Raw genomic sequence first — 17,103 nt, forward strand, 5'->3', positions numbered from 1 at the left:
GCCAGGGAATGTGGGCCAGGAGAGTCACTTAGAAGGTGATTATACCACTCCCAGGAAAGGGCTGACACCCAGAAGCCAGGTCTGTCTCCAAAATCAGAGTCCTAGCCTGCCTCAACCACATTGCCTTGGGACTCCAACACTGGGTTCTGCCCTGTAGGGCAGAGGCTGCACTCAGGCCCCTCAGAAACAAGCAGAGCTCCCGGGTGGTAGAGGCAATGTCAGGAGCCCCCTGCCCTTGCACCACATGGCCCAGCTATCACATTCCTTAGAGTGGGACCGGGACCTTGATGGGAGTTGTGAGGAACTTGGGTTTAAATCCTAGCCTCGGCCGGGCGCAGTGGCTCACGCCTGTAATCCCAATGCTTTGGGAAGTGGGGCTGGGTGGATCACCTGAGGTCAGGAGTTCAAGACCAGCCTGGCCAACATGGTGAAATCCCGTCTCTACTAAAAGTACAAAAATTAGCTGGGCATGGTGGCATGTACCTGTAGTCCCATATATTCAGGAGGCTGAGGCATGAGAATCGCTTGAACCCAGGGTCGGCGGTTGCAGTGAGCTGACATCGCACCACTGCACTCCAGCCTGGGTGACAGAGTGAGACTCTGTCTCAAAAATAAATAAAAATAAAAAAATAAACTAAATCCTGGCCTCACCACTGTTATGGTCGGGTTCCTGGGAAGCTGCCCCGAAATGGAGATGATTAGGGCTCCCCTTGTGACCAACACCTTGGTGAGGGAAGGGAGGAATTAGGGCTGGGCAGAGGAGGCAGCTGAGCTGTGATACAGTCTCAAGGGAGGTCTCAGCAGCCCCTGCAGGGAGTTCTAAAGATGGGATGACACTTCAGAACTGTCCCCAGCAGGGTGAGAGGGCCAGGCCTTTACAGCTGTGCATCAGCCAGTTACCGGATGCAGGTGCTCCAGGGAGGGGACAGAACCTCGGGCAACGTGGCTCTCTTCAGCTGAGGCAGGCCCAAAAAGGTACAGACAGCTCAGGGCTGTGCTGGCAGCCTTGCCAGCAGCTGGGGGTGAAAGGCCTTCACTCTTGAAGAGGAATCTTAGCAGAGGGCATCTTGGGAAAGTGTAATGGCCTCTCTGTGCCTCAGTGTCCTTATCGGCAAAATGGGTTCAAGAGACCAACTTCGTAAGGTTGGCTGAGGATGAAGTGAGATGATAAATATAAAGCGCCGAAAGTGAGCCTGGCGTGTAGTAGAGGCTCAACTACATGAGACTAAAAACGATGTTAGCTAGCATCGTTATTTTGATTGACAAGGTGGCAGAGGGAGGCAGTGGAGGATGGGGTTAAGAGTTGGACTCTGAAGTCCAACCACCTGGGGGAGTCCTGGTTCCCCTGGAAATTGGCTTTGTGTCCTCACTTTACCTCTCAGCTTCATTTCCCTCTGAGATAACATGTGGATAATAACAGGACCTGCCTCATAGGTGAGTTGAACAGATTAAATGGCATGGTAACACTGTCTGGCACCAGTGAACCCTGGATAAATGTTAGCTACTGCTATCACAGTGATTATAATTTGCCCCACTGCAATTTACTGGGATTACCTTGGGGTGGTAATGAGGTATGTATTTGGGGAGGAGGGGATGGCTAAGTGAACTGAACATTACTTAGAGGCAAATTTATATACAGAAAGGGCTCAGGGCCAAGGGCTACAGCATGGCCTGGCCCTGCTGTCCACGAAGAAAGTTTTGGATATGGAGAAGCAACTCTTAACAAGAGTGCAGGGGTAAAGAGCACAGACTGGTTCAAATCCCAGCTCTGCCATGAGCTGTGTGACCTTGGACAAGTGACTTTACCTCTCTGGGCCTTAGTTTCCTTATCTGTAAAACAGTGGAGATGATGAAACGTATTTCATAGAGTTGTTGAAAGGATTAACTAAGTAAGTATTTGTCATGTGCTTAGAACAATACCTGGCACCTACAAAGCACTAGAGAGTAATGTGTTTCTTTCCATGGACAAACGAATTAAAAATATATATATGCAAAGTTACCAAATAACAAGTAGCATTTTAGATTGGCAGGGCCTTGATAATTGCTACTAATGTGTTTGTTGGTCTGGTAGAAATACAGGAAAATCAACAGCAACAACGACAGCAGATAACAATTGTAGAGCAACTGTCCGTCAGTCCCTGTGCTGAGAGCTTTGTACACCTTGAGTTACTTAATTCTCACCATGACCCCATGAGGAAGGGAGGAACTAGTTAAGGGAGGTACTAGTTTACCCCACTCTAGAGATAAGGAATCCTAGATCCAGAGAGGTTAAGTGACAGCTCCAGATTCAAACCTACATCTCTGGGACCTCAGAGGCTATGCATACCTGCTGCAGAGGTTACCCCACTCCAGTGGTTACATCCCTAAGCACCCGCCATGCACGGGAAACTCACTGAGCAGGGGCATCAAACATCCCCTTTCATCCTACCCCGTCTTACACACGGCGCACCTGGGCTGCTGGGTTTTGTTTATTTGTTTGTTTGTTTTTGAGACAGAGTTTCACTCTCGTTGCCCAGGCTGGAGTGTAATGGCAGGATCTTGGCTCACTGCATCCTCTGCCTCCCAGGTTCAAGCGATTCTCCTGCCTCAGCCTCCCAAGTAGCTGGGATTACAGATGTGCGCCGCCACGCCCATCTAATTTTGTAATTTTAGTAGAGACGAGGTTTCACCATGAGGTTTCACCATGGATATTGTGGAGTGGGGGTGGGAGACACAGGACAGTAACTCACTGCCTTATGTGCCCTAAGTAGCACCTTGTGTGGGCCCGGCACACAGCCCAGATTCTTCAACATTTGTTCATGGAAACAAAGTACACAAAGCTCTTCCTTGGCTAGGTACTGGTTTATCAGGTAGGAGTTTCATTATTAACAAGACCAACCAACATTGCTTGGTAGTAGTTTGGTGTCAGGTTCTGCAAGGGCCATCAACACATACCCTCCTTACAATCACCCTCTTGGATGGTGTTGCCAACAGCTTCTCTGAAACAGTAATTCCCCAGCCCCTTCTTCCTGGCTGGCAGAACTCATCTCCCATGATGGAGGTTGAAAGCAGCAAAAGCCAGCCGGCCGCGGTGGCTCACGCCTGTAATCCCAGCACTTTGGGAGGCCAAGGTGGGCAGATCACTTGAGGTCAGGAGTTCGAGACTAGCTGGCCAACACGGCGAAACCCCATCTCTACTAAAAATACAAAAATTAGCCAGGCATGGTGGTGTGCGCCTGTAATCCCAGCTATTCAAGAAGCTGAGGCAAGAGAATTGCTTGAATCCAGGAGGCAGAGGTTGCAGTGAGCCAAGATCACACCACTGCACCCCAGCCTGGGCCACAGAATGAGACACTGTCTCAAAAAAAAAAAAAAAAGAAAAGAAAAGAAAAAAAGAAAACAGCAAAAGCCTCTATTTGTTCCCAGGCTTCCCTGTACCTGCAGGTTGGGCACGTGACAGGATCTAGCCAATGACACCAAAGGAAGGCGTCTCGGCTTCTCGGGGTATTTTGGGAAAGATGTCCTCCCTGATGGGACACTTGGGGATAATCCCTGCCCTCTTCCTTCCTGCCTTGGGCCTTGTCCTGTGAGGGTGTGATGTATGCAGCTGCAGCAGCTATTTTGTGATCAGGAGGGGAAGGCCAACAGAACTGTTCAAAGCCAACCCAAAGGCCTTTTTTTTTTTTTGAGACAAGAGTCTCACCCTGTCACCCAGGCAGGAGTGCAGTGGCACGCTTCCCAGGGTTCAAGTGATTCTTGTGCCTCATCCTACCAAGTAGCTGGGATTGTCGGTGTGTGCCACTCACGTCTGGCTAATTTTTATATTTTTAATAGATTCAGGGTTTTGCCATGTTGGCCAGGCTGGTCTTGAACTCTTGGCCTCACGTGATCTACATGCCTCGGCCTCCCAAAGTGTTGGGATTACAGTATGAGCCACTGCGCCCAACCCCAAAAACCTTCTGAGGCACTGAATCAACCCTGGAACCTTGGGATTTCTTGTTAAGTGAAAAAAAAAATCTCCTGTTGTTTAAATCTCTCTTAGTACTGTGTTTTATTACTTGTAGCCTGACTGCTGGGCACAGTGGCTCGAACCTGTAATCTCAGCTACTCGGGAGGCTGAGATGGGAGGATTGCTTGAGGTCAGCCTGGGCAGCATTGTGAGACTCTGTCTCTAGAAGAATAAAAAGTTAGCCAGGCATGGTGGCATGCATCTGTAGTCCCAGCTACTCAGAAGGTTGGGGTGGGGGAAGACTGCTTGGGCCCAGGAGTTTGAGGTTACAGTGAGCTATGTCTATACCACTATACTCCAGCCTGGGTGACTGAGACCCCATCTCTAAAAAACAAAAACTAAAAAACCAAAAAACCACAAAAATATCCTGAGTGGTAGGAGTAAGTGTGGTATTATCTTCATTTTCTGGATGAAGAAACTAGGGCAAAGAAAGTAACTCACACAGTTAGCAAGCAACCACTGCCATTTATTGAGTGCCTACTACGTGCTAGGCACTGTGCTATGTGCTTTGTCTACATCTCATTATTTATTTATTTATTTATTTATTTATTTATTTATTTATTTATTTATTTTTGAGACAGAGTCTTGCTCTGTCGCCCAAGCTGGAGTGCAGTGGCACGATCTTGGCTCATTGCAACCTCTGCCTCCCAGGTTCAAGCAATTCTCCTGCCTCAGCCTCCCGAGTAGCTGGGACCACAGGTGTGCACCACCATGCCTGGCTAATTTTTGTATTTTTAGTAGAGATGGGGTTTCACCATGTTGACCAGGCTGGTCTCAAACTCCTGAGCACAGGCGATCCACCTGCTAAAAGTGGTAGGATTATAGGCGTGAGCCACTGCACTCGGCTACATCATCTCATTTAATTCCTGCAATCACCCTGCAGCATGGGTATCATTAACCCCATTCTACAGATAAATAAACTGAGGCTTAGGGAAGTTAAATAAACTGCTCGAGGTCACATGCGACTGGAAAGTGGCAGAGTTAGGATTTGAACCCAGATCTGAGTCCAGAGCCTACGGACCATCTCCTTGCTCACAAAGCCAGCATTAACCTACCTCTTCTTTTCATGAACCTTTACCAGGTATCTTTGCTATACTGAGCTGTGTGCAAGGCACTGGGAACTCTGAGATGAACAAGGTAGCCCCTGCCCTCCTGAGCTCAGACTGGAGGGGTAGCAGGTATGGAGAGTTCCTGCGCAGTGTGGTGGTTGCAGAGATGGGTCCCTGGGCATACAGGTGGAACAATGCCCTGGTCTGGAGGACAGATAAGGGAAGCTTCCTGGCGGTGACCCCCAAGGAGTTGAGTATGTTCAACTGTTCAGTCCAGTGGAGAGACAAATATAGAAAAACAAAAACCCCAAACAGCTAAGACCCAAGGCATGAAGGAAGTTTACTCATGGGGGACCACTGAGTGTATGTGGGAGCTGTGTCTTGAAAACACTGCAGATGCAAGAGCTTCTCACCATCTCCTGGCCCAAGTCTTGTGCTCCCTGTCCTAGTAACGGTATCTCTGTGCTCCTACGCTCTCTTCCGCCTCTGAACCTTTGGAGCCATAGTGAGTTCCCGCCTCTGCCTCACCCACAACACTCAGCCTCTTCCCAACTCAACTCCATTCTCCCTGAGAAAAGTCTGTCCCATCTGTGTCCTCTCTCCACCACTCAGTAGTTGTCCTCGTTCCCCTGGATGACTCTGTTGGCGTCCTAACTGGCCCCCTCCTGCCTCCATACTCTCCCCTCTAGAATTTTTTAAGGTCAAAGCCCATGCTCTTAACAGTTCTGCTATTCTGACTCCAAATATGTGATTTAAACACACACGGGAGATACTGTCAATGATAGAGATGAAATATAACAATGTCATTCTTTTGCTCCACGACCCCCTGTTTAAACTCATCACAGCACTCACTCATCTGTATCTGTCCGCTGTTACAATCAGCCACCTGGGTACCCCCACCCAGAGGTAAGCACCTTGAGGGCAGGAGCTGGGCCTTGCTTGTCTTTGTTTCCTGCACAGGGCCATGTGCTACACATCCAGCACATAGTAGAGGCTCAACAAATGCATGTTTCATGAATGAATAAATATTAATATCTTATCCCTTCCTGGATGGTGTCCTACTTAATTGGGGGATGGTATCCTACTTAATTGGGGGATGGTATCTGTCTCATTCACATTTACCCTCCATGTACTTCACATCATACCTGGAATACAGTAGGTGCTCAAAAAATGCTTGGTGAAGGTATAAATGAGTGAATAACTGAATGAGGGGATGTCTTATCCCCCCACAAGATTGTGAGTTCCTTAGAACAGCAGTCCCCAATCTTTTTGGCACCAGGGACTGGTTTCAGGGAAGACAATTTTTCCAGGGACCTGGCGCAGGTAGGGTTCAGGATGAAACTGTTCCACCTCAGATCTTCAGGCGTTAGTTAGATTCTCATAAGAAGCGTGCAACCTAGATCCCTCACATGCGCAGTTCACGACAGGGTTTGAGCTTCTATGAGAATCTAATGCTGCCGCAACTCAACCTCTCTGCGCTTAGATTTCTTCATCTACAGATGGGACCATACAGTATGTACCTGGAAGAGCTGTGTCAGTAGCAAAGGACACAGCCCATGAGGCTTAGTATTGATAAAATGCTTAGAACAGGATGCAGAGGTCAGGCAGTAATTCTCGTTCGCCCACTGCTCACCTCCTGCTGTGCGGCCAGGTTCCTAACAGGCTACAGACCAGTACTGGTCCACGGCCTGGCGGTTAGAGACCCCTGCCTTAGCGGCAAGGACAATGACTTGCCCCTCTCTGCATTGCCTCGTCGTGCCTGGCAGGCTGTTTGGCTGTCCGTAATTATTCCCCTGAAGAAGCACGACCTTCCTTCCGTGAGACAGAAGAACTCACCTGTGTTCGGGTTCAGGAAATAGCTGGGACAGGGAGATGCCACAGAGGGCAGCATAGGCGAAGCGGTTGGCCTCAGTCAGCTCCCGGCCCGTGGGCAGGTGTGGCTCCCCCTCTGCAGTGGGCTCAGCTACCAGAGGCCGCTGAGGCAGCCTCTGGCATGGCCTGTTCCACGTGGCCATTCCCAGCCCTGCAGGAGAAAATTCCCAGTGAGAAATGCTTCCAGAGGTAAGCCAAGGTTACTTAAGCATGACACAGAACTTACAAACCATAAAAGGCTGATAAAGTAGGCATCATTAAAATGAAGAACTTCTTTTCATCACCTTTAGGAGAGTGAAAACACACACTACAGACCGGGATGGAGGGGGGGATCTTCAATATGTCTATCCACAAAGGTCTATACACAGTATCCAAACAACTAACTCCAGTAAGTCATTAAGAAAAAGAAACGAAGCGAATTTAAAAATGGGCAAAAGACTTGAATAGATACTTCATAAAAGATATTCCACAGTGAGCTGAGATCGTGCCACTGCACTCTAGCCTGGCTGACAGAGCGAGACTCTGAAAAAAAAAAAAAAAAAAAAAAAAAAAAAAGATATTCCTCAGGCCAGGTATGGTGGCTCATGCCTCTAATCCCAGCACTTTTGGAAGCCGACGTAGGAGGATTGATTGAGCCCAGGAGTTCAAGACCAGCCTGGGCAACATAGTGAGACTCCATCTCTATAGAAAAATAAAATAATTAGCTGGGCATGGTGGCACACGCCTGTAGTTCCAGCTACTTAGGAAGTTAAGGTGAGAGGATCGCTTGAGCCTAGGAGTTTAAGGTTGCAATGAGCTATGATCATTGCACTCCAGCCTGGGCTACAGAATGAAACCCTGTCTCTTAAAAAAAAAAAAATCCCAATAGCCAATAAGTATGAAAGATGTTCAACACCGTTAGTCATCAGAGAAATGGAAATTAAAATCCCAATGAGACACTAACTCTCACCTATCAGAGTAGATAAAACTAAAAAGACTGAGAATACCAAGTACTGGTGAGGATGAAGAGCAAACAGAACTTTTTTTTTTTTTTTTTTCTTTTGAGATGGAGTCTCTCTCTGTTGCCCAGGCTGGAGTGCAGTGGCACGATCTTGGCTCACTGCAAGCTCCGCCTCCCGAGTTCACACCATTCTCCTGCCTCAGCCTCCGGCGTAGCTGGGACTACAGGCGCCCACCACCATGCCTGGCTAACTTTTTGTATTTTTAGTAGAGACGGGGTTTCACTGTGTTAGCCAGGATGGTCTCGATCTCCTGACCTCATGATCTGCCCGCCTCGGCCTCCCAAAGTGCTGGGATTACAGGCGTGAGCCACCGCGCCTGGCTGCAAACAGGACTTTCATACACTGCTGGTGGGAGTGTACATTGGTATAACTATTTGGAAAATGGTTTGACAATATCCACTAAAGCTAAACATATGTCTTCCCTATGTTCTGGCAATTCCACTCCTGGGAAATGAGGACTTATGTCACGAAAAGACACATACATGAATGCTCACAGCAACTTCATTCACAATAGTCCCAAACTGGCAACAACCCACACGTCTATCACAGTAGAATGGATAAATGGTCATATTCATACTGTGAAACATTACACAGCAATGAAAAAGGAATGAACTACAGCAAACATGAATGAATCTCAGACAAAATGATACACAGAAAGCCATTCACGAGAGAGTACCTACCATGGGATTCCCTTTATACGAAACTGAAGAATGCTAAACCCAATGTATGGTGATGGAAGTCAGATGAGGGGTTACATGTGGGAGGGAGTATTGAATCAGAAGGGGTACAAAGGAGGTTTCTGGGTGAAGGAAATGATCTCTATCTTGACCTGGGTGGTCATTATATGGGTATAAATATATTGAAAAATTCCCTGAACTGTATAGTTAATATTTATGCACTTTGTGTATGGTATACCTCAAAGGAAGGAAGGAAGAAGGAAAAAAGGGAGGAAGGTCTCCTCTTTGTTCTCCCTCCTTCTTTTCCTTCCCTCCATTCTTTCCTTCCTTCCCAGGGGGAGAAGGGAAAGGGAGGAGAAGAGTAGGAAGAGGAGGGAGAGACAAGGAGAGAGGGGACACGCCAAGAAGGCATCCAAGAAGCAGAAAGAACCCTGGAAGCCACCAGGAAGGGTACAGGGAAGGGTGCCAGCCTCTACTACAGGGGATCAAGGATATGAATGCGGGCTCAGGACCAGACAGACCTGGGTGTGAAAACAAGCACCACCACTTAGTAGATATGCGACCCTAGGCAACTCAACCTCTCTGTACTTAGATTTCTTCACCTACAGATGGGACCATACAGTATTTACCTAGAAGAGCTGTGTCAGTAGTAAAGAACACAGCCCATGTGGCTTAGTACTCGTAAAGCGCTTGGAATAGAGCCTGGCGCAGGGTTCATGCTATATAAATGCTTGTTTAAAAAATAAAGGCACAAAATGATCAACAAACAAATAAGTAAAATGCTTGGCATGGTGTCTGGCACATAGCAAAGGTTTAATAATAACAAGACCTAACATTACTGAGTTATTACTGGGTGTAGGGCACTGGGGTTGCAATTTTAACATGCATTGTCCCAGCAGACTCCATGAGGCAGGTAGGACTGTAATGTTCAGTTTGCAAATTAGGAAACAGGCTCAGAGAAGTAACTGGGCTCCCCTCATACAGCCAGTCAATGGCAGACAGATAGGGCCCAAAGACAGAACTGTTGGCCACCAACTCTGTTTTAAATATTCATCACATGGCCAGGAGCCTTCTAGTCTAATAACCACACTCCATACAGTTCTTCGTTCATAAGTTTGTTTCCATCTAGCCAAGCAATAAAAAATGTTGTTCTCAAAATATTACTTCTGTAGAGGAGTTAGTTATTTAAAAGTCTGTCCGCAACTAATATTTCATTTGTTTTCAAAACAACCCTGAGGTAGTTCAAAGCAACAAACCAACACTTTTACAGCACATAACTGTTTACAAAGCATTTTCCAGTCTGCTTAATTCTTATAACTACCATGTAAAGTTAAGTAGGACATGAACCATTACGATTCCCTCTTACAACCGAGGAACAGGCTCAGAAAGATCAAGCAATCTCCCCAAAGTTACACAGTAAGTGATGAGATCCAAACCAGACTTTTGACTCCAAACCTTGAGCTCTTTCCTCTACACCAGCACAGGGATCTTCTTTCCCCTGTTTCAGATGGAGAAACGAAGGCCCAGAGAGGTTAAGACCTTGCCCAAAGTCACCCAGCAAGACTGGACTCAATGGTTGCTCTAGGAACCCACGTTTGAGATTCGCAGCAAATTTCCCTGGCTCAGAGGGTCAGCTCAGACCATGGTGGTGGGAACAGGGGCAACAGCATAAACCATGAACTAAGGGCAGTGCCAAGGGCAGCACTAGCCTGATGTCAGCAGGTCAGCAAATTCCACTACATTTAATCAACTCCGCGTGCCAGTTGGAGGCTATATTGATCACACCTATTACTCAGAGCAGCCCAAGGTAGTATTTTACTGGACTGGTATCTGGGGAGCCCCATGCCAGTTCTTAGCTCAATAATAAACAGCTTTCTAATCAGAGAAGAGTGAGCTGGCCTGCTTCTAACCACAGAGGTATGAGGATGTGTCTAGCGTACAAAAGGCTAAGCTCAGGCTGGGCGCAGTAGCTCACACCTGTAATCCTAGCACTTTGGGAGGCTGAGGCGGGTGGATCACTTGAGGTCAGGAGTTTGAGACCAGCCTGGCCAACATAGTGAAACCCCATCTCTACTAAAAATACAAAAATTAGTGGCTGGGTGCAGTGGCTCACGCCTGTAAGCCCAGCACTTTGGGAGGCCAAGGCGGGTAGATCACTTGAGGTCAAGAGTTTGAGACCAGCCTGGCCAACATGGTAAAACCCCGTCTCTACTAAAAATATAAGAATTAGCTGGGCATGGTGGGGTGTGCCTATAATCCTAGCTACTTGGGAGGCTGAGGCAGGAGAATCACCTGAATTTGGGAGGCAGAGGTTGCAGTGAGCTGAGATTGTGCCACTGAACTCCAGCCTGGGCAACAGAGTGAGACTCCATTTAACGAAATAATAATAATAATAAAGCTAAACTGAGACCAAATTCATTCATTCAACACAATTTCTCCTGATGCCCTACAATGCATTCTCTACATAGTGGCCTCAGTGACCTTTTTGTCACATAGACCAATCATGTCACTAGGTTGCTTAAAAGCCTGCAAAGGCCTCCCATCGCATCAGAATAAATTCCAATCCTGGTATGATGGCCTAAGAGGGGTGTCCAATCTTTTGGCTTCCTTGGGCCACACTGGAAGAAGAAGAATTGGTTTGGGTCACACATAAAATACACTAACACTAATGATAGCTGAAGCACTAAAAAAAAAAAAAAAAAAAAAAAAAATTCGCAAGAAAACCTCATAATGTTTTAAGAAAGTTTACGAATTTGTGTTGGGCCACATTCAAAGCTGTCCTGGGCTGTATGTGGCAAACTTAAATGTCCTGTGCAATCCGGTTGCTGCCTGCCACTGAACTCCATCTCATGTCCCCACACTGGTCTTGTTCACTACGCCACAGCCACACTGGCTGTCTTTCTGCTCGTTCCCTCCAGGCCCTTGCACCTGCCATTCTCCCTGCTGGGAACACCCTTCCCTGACCATCACATCATCTGGCCTCAGCCCAGATGTCACCTCCTCTGAGAGACCTTCCCTGACCACCCAGGCTACAGTATTAGGTTGGTGCAAAAGTAACTGTGGTTTTTTGCAATTTAATAGCAAGACCCACAATTACTTTGCACCAACCTAATATCTCTGTCTTCTATCTCAGCACCTTGTTCTATTTTTATACTACTCATTCTTATCTAAAATAATGGTTTTTTAAAATTTGTTTCTTTTGTTTTGTTTTTTTACTTACTTGTTTACCTGTGTATACGAGGCAGTTCCCTGGTTGTTTTTTCACTGCCACACCCCTAGCTTTCTGGACAGGCCCTGGATCACTGTAGGCATTCAGGAAACACTTGCTGGATGAATGAAGAAGGGGCTAGGATGTGGGAAGCCCTGTTCTGGGCCTTAGGGCAGATCAGAGGATGAAACTGACAAGTTCCCTGCTCTTAAGGGGCTTACATTCTGGTGGCAGACAGGCAATAATATGCCAATACATAATGACGAAGCGGCCTAAGTTGATCAAGTTCACAGAGCTAACAAGCAGTAGAACCAAGACACACACTCAGGAAGTCTGGCTGCAGAATCCATGCCCTCAGCAGCCCACTCAACACACAGCTAAGCATTCCTTCAGGAAGTGGTCAGGGGGAGGAACAGTTAGGCAGGGTGAGGGGATATGAAGTGATGGGGTGAAGTGGGGCTGGCTACTGTACGTGGGTGAAAGGTGTCATTCCAGCAGAGGCCTGCAGAAGTCACAGGATGGGTGGAGAGGTATTCCTTAGAGGAAACAGTATGGTGGTAGAGACAGACAAATACACAGACAATGGTGGCTGGGCACAGTGGCTCACGCCTGTAACCCCAGAGCTTTCAGAGGCTGAGGCAGGAGGACTGCAGGAGCCTGGGCAACAAAGCGAGACCCTGTCTCTACCAAAATAATAATAACTTAAAAATTAGCCAGGCATGATGGACCACGCCTGTGGTCTCAGCTACTCAAGAGGCTGAGGAAGGAGCATCGCTTAAGCCCAGGAGTCTGAGGAATTTGAGGCTGCAGTGAGCTGTGATCACACTATTGCACTCCAGCCTGGTGACAGAGCAAGACCCTGTCTCAAAGAAAAACAAACAGAAAAAACAGACAATGACAACCCATGTGATAAACACCGTGACGAGGGAAACATGAGAGTCACAGGGATCCCAAGATGGGGACCCTGAACCCAGCACTGGCTCCCTGGAGAAGGTGATGGTAAAGCTGCGACCTGAACAAGGAGTGAATCAGACAGGGGTGGGGTGGGCACGTCTTTGACAAAGGGAAAGACATGTGTCAAGACCCAGAGGTAGAGGAGAAACGCTTCTGAAGAACCAAAAAGATGTTTGGTGCAGCCAGGGCTTGGAGAATGGGTGGGCATGAGGAAATGAGGTGGGAGTGGTAGCTGCCAAGGGCTGCCCCAGGCAGGGCCAAGTCCGTCTCACTAAGGAATGAGGCTTCCTTGTAAAGGCAACAGCCATGCGGGAGGCTGAATGAGGGTGCATGGAACCTCTTGGCACTATATTTGCAACTTCCTGTGAGCCTATAATTATTTTAAAACAAAAAGTTTTAAAAAAAAGTAGTCGAACATCTCTATAGAATTTTAAAAATCTTTTCTTGAGGTAAAAGTAAAATATACATGAATATTGACCTCTTAACGGGTTAATGAATCTAATAAACACGTATTAGCCCGACTACAGTGGTGACTAAGACAGGCACATAAAGACCCCCTCCCACTGGGGAGATTATATTCTAGAGAGGGAGACAAAAAATGTAAACTCAGAAAGAAGACCATTTTAAATAATAACAAGTGGCTTCTGAAGGAAAAGAAACCTTCAATACTTACTCAGATTTCAAGAAACAGCTGTGGGCCTCTGTCTGAAGACAGGCTGTTCAGGTTCTGGATGGTTCTTCGGAGAAATATGCAAATTGCCCTGCAGGAGAAAACGAGAAAAACCAGCCTGTGGGTCCACAGAGTGTGGGATCTGGGGGAGGCTACAGCAGAGGGAGCTGGCTGGTCAGTTAAAGCTCAGGGAGCTGGCACTGCACCGTCGCTCCCCTGGGCCCTTGCCCTGCACGTTCCTTGATGTGGGGTGCTCTTCTCAATAGGGCGGTAGGGCAGGCAGCTACCACTGCTGAGCACTCACCATGTGCTGGGCACAGCCCTGCCACTTTCCATGGATTGTCTCATTTAATGTCCTTGTTCAATTTTTTGTACCCTGAGCTGTGGTCACTGCATCCAGCTCCTCGGCGGGCACCCTGTTGCCTCCACATCTGTACCTGGTGCCTAACCACAGAGTGGGCGCTCAGAAAATGCCAGTTACATGAACCGAGGAATGAACTAGCTTTCAGCCTTAAGCAAGAGCTAGATTTTCCTATTTTTCTCCCTATAGGCACTCCCGTTCTCACATGCCAATGGCGCATCAGGGGGAAAGGAGATGCAAGAAGGGCCAAGCATCCGGAATTACCCAAAGGAGGTCTCAGGACCCAAAACCTGGGTCCCCCAAAACTTCAAATAATTTAAGCTTCATCCTTAGTGCCATTTTCTTTTTCTTTTCTTTTCTTTCTTTCTTTTTGAGACAGAGTTTTGCTCTGTCACCCAGGCTGGAGTGCAGTGGTGCAATCTCAGCTCACTGCAACCTCCGCCTCCCAGGTTCAAGTGATTCTTGTGCCTCAGCCTCCCGAGTAGCTGGGATTACAGGCATGTACCACCATGCCTGGCTAATTTTTCATATTTTTAGTAGAGACGGGGTTTTGCCATGTTGCCCAGGCTGGTCTCAAACTCCTGAGCTCAGGCAATCTGCCCACCTCAGCCTCCCAAACTGCTAGGATTACAGGCGTGAGCCACTGCACCCGGCACTTAGTGCCATTTTCAATGCTAGTGAAAACAATACTTTTTACCTCTTTAAGCTTCAGTGGGGTTTTTATTAAGTTATCAGTGGGAATGCCCTTCTCTTGGATGTTGCCTTCCTCCCTGGCATGAGAATGTACCTGTACTGTGCCTAAAAATTGAATATTCACACCATGAGTCCAATCGTGTTAAAGCAATGGAGAGGAGAAAAATGACTGGAAGAACATCCTCCAAAATTATTTCTGAATTGCCATTTACAGATATCAGAGATTTTCTGTATTCCCCCCAAATTTTCTGCCACAAATTCATATCGCTTCTGAACTCTCTAGAAAGTTATTTTGTGTAGGTCTCTATCCATAGAGAGGGTACTGTTAGGACATGCACCAGGATGCTGGCAGTGGCTAACTCCAGGTAGGCAGGGACCCGGATGGGATTCTGGATGATTTTAATTTTTTTATATATCTGTGGTTTATGAATTATTAACAGTAAATGCCGATTTTGAGATCAGAAAAAAAAAATTTTCAAATTACAACATGCTGCACTGGAGCCAGCTCATACCAGCTGGTGACAATCAGTTCTGTGCTTCTCCTTCCAACCCTGTGTCCAGTGACACTGGCAGCCCAAAACTGGCATGTTGGGAATATTTACATCACAGAAATTGGCAAATGCTACAAATCAGGGATAATTTTGTTCTAGAGAGGTGGTAGAACAGAACTCAACTGAATATACAATATGACTCTAGTTATGTTTCTAAAACATGTTTCGGCTGGGTGCGGTAGCTCACACCTGTAATCCCAGCATTTTGGGAGGCCAAGGCAGGTGGATCAGGAGGTCAGGAGATCGAGACCATCCTGGCTAACACTGTGAAACCCCGTCTCTACTAAAAATACAAAAAATTAGCCGGGCGTGGTAGCACGCGCCTGTAATCCCAGCTACTCGGGAGGCCAGGCAGGAGAATGGCGTGAAACTGGGAGGCGGAGCTTGCAGTGAGCAGAGATCACACCACTGCACTCCAGCCTGGGCGACACAGCAAGACGCCGTCTCAAAAAAAAAAAAAAATTAAATTAAAAAACAACAACAACCATGTTTTAGTCAGGTGTGGTGGCTCATGCCTGTAATCCCAGCACTTTGGGAGGCTGAGGGAGGCAGATCACCTGAGTTCAGGAGCCCAAGACCAGCCTGGCCAACATGGTGAAACCCCGTCTCTACTGAAAATACAAAAATTAGCTGGGTGTGGTGGTACATGCCTGTAACCCCAGCGACTCAGGAGGCTGAGGCAGGAGAATTGCTAGAACCCAGGAGGCAGAGAATGCAGTGAGCCAAGTATGCTCTTGAATGCGCTGTACTCCAGCCTGGGCGACAGAGTGAGACTCTGTCTCAAATAAATAAATAAATAAATAAACAAACAAACATCTTTCACAGAGCAAAAAGATCAGAAGGAAATACATCAAAATGTTTATGATCATTGTCTCTTGGTTGGTGGGGCTGAGGGACTAGAGGTGATTAGTTTCTGTTCTATTTTTCTATATTTTTAGCATTTCTGTCATGAGCTTATTGGTGCTTTTATGTGGAAAAAAAACCTTTTAATTAGAAATAATTCTGCCTCTTGATCCTTAGAAGAGGAGTGTGTTTTATCTCAGAAAGCCCTGGGCCCGTGTGGCCCAGCCAAGCCAGTGGGGGTGAGTTCACAGTTAAGTCCCATACATTTGACCAATAGGTCTCGCCAGTAAAAAAAAGAAGCCGGGTGCAGTGGCTCACACCTGTAATCCCAGCACTTTGGGAGGCCGAGGCAGGTGGATCTCTTGAGCCCAGGAGTTCAAGACCAGCCTGGGCAACATGGCAAAACCCCATCTCTACAACAAATACAAAAATTAGCCAGGCGTGATGGTGAGTACCTGCAGTCCCAGCTACTCAGGAGGGTGAGATGGGAGAATCACTTGAGCCTTGGGGGTGGAGGCTGCAGTGAGCTGAGATCCTGCTACTGGACTCCAGCCTGGGTGACAACAGACTGAGACTCTGCCGCAAAAAAAAAGAGATTCCCTATTTAGTAAATGATGCTGGGAGAACTGGCTAGCCATATGCAGAAAATTGAAACTAGACCCCTTCCTTACACCATATACAAAAATTAACTGAACATGGATTAAAGACTTAAATGTAAAACCTAAAACTATAAAAACCCTAGAAGAAAATCTAGGCAATACCATTCAGGACATAGGCAAGGGCACAGATGTTATGATGAAATCACCAAAAGCAATTGCAACAAAAGCAAAAACTGACAAATGGGATCTGATTAAACTAAAGAGCTTCTGCACAGCAAAAGGAACTATCATCAGAGTGAACAGGCAACCTACAGAGTGGGAGAAAGTTTTTTGCAATCTATCCATCTGATAAATGTCTAATATCAAGACTCTGCAAGGAACTTAAGCAAATTTACAAGAAAGAACAAACAACCCCATTAAAAAGTGGGCAAAGGACATGAACAGACACTTCTCAAAAGATGCTCATGTTGCCAAGAAATATATGAAAAAAAAGCTCAACATCACTGATCATTAGAGAAATGCAAATCAAAATCACAACAAGATACCATCTCATGCCAGTCAGAACGGCAATTATTAAAAAGTCAGGAAACAACAGATGCTGGCGAGGCTGCAGAGAAACAGGAACACTCTTACACTG

The 17,103-nt window shown here is 46.9% G+C and overlaps 1 protein-coding gene across 3 annotated transcripts in view; it reads right to left on the minus strand.

Annotated features, from left to right (window-relative positions):
- Positions 1–17,103, minus strand: part of TMCO4 (transmembrane and coiled-coil domains 4) — a 112,801-nt gene that overhangs the window by 86,865 nt on the left and 8,833 nt on the right. For all 3 annotated transcript variants that reach the window (XM_032759145.2, XM_032759146.2, XM_032759147.1), the window contains 2 exons: positions 13,423–13,510; positions 6,874–7,060 (listed from right to left, as the gene is read on the minus strand). In XM_032759145.2, the coding sequence (XP_032615036.1) occupies positions 6,874–7,052 (179 nt within the window). In that variant the 5' untranslated portion in view covers positions 7,053–7,060; positions 13,423–13,510. The remainder of the gene's footprint in view (positions 1–6,873; positions 7,061–13,422; positions 13,511–17,103) is intronic.

Source organism: Hylobates moloch, unplaced genomic scaffold (genome assembly GCF_009828535.3).
Source record: "Hylobates moloch isolate HMO894 unplaced genomic scaffold, HMol_V3 SCAFFOLD_9, whole genome shotgun sequence".
Classification (NCBI taxonomy): domain Eukaryota; kingdom Metazoa; phylum Chordata; class Mammalia; order Primates; family Hylobatidae; genus Hylobates; species Hylobates moloch.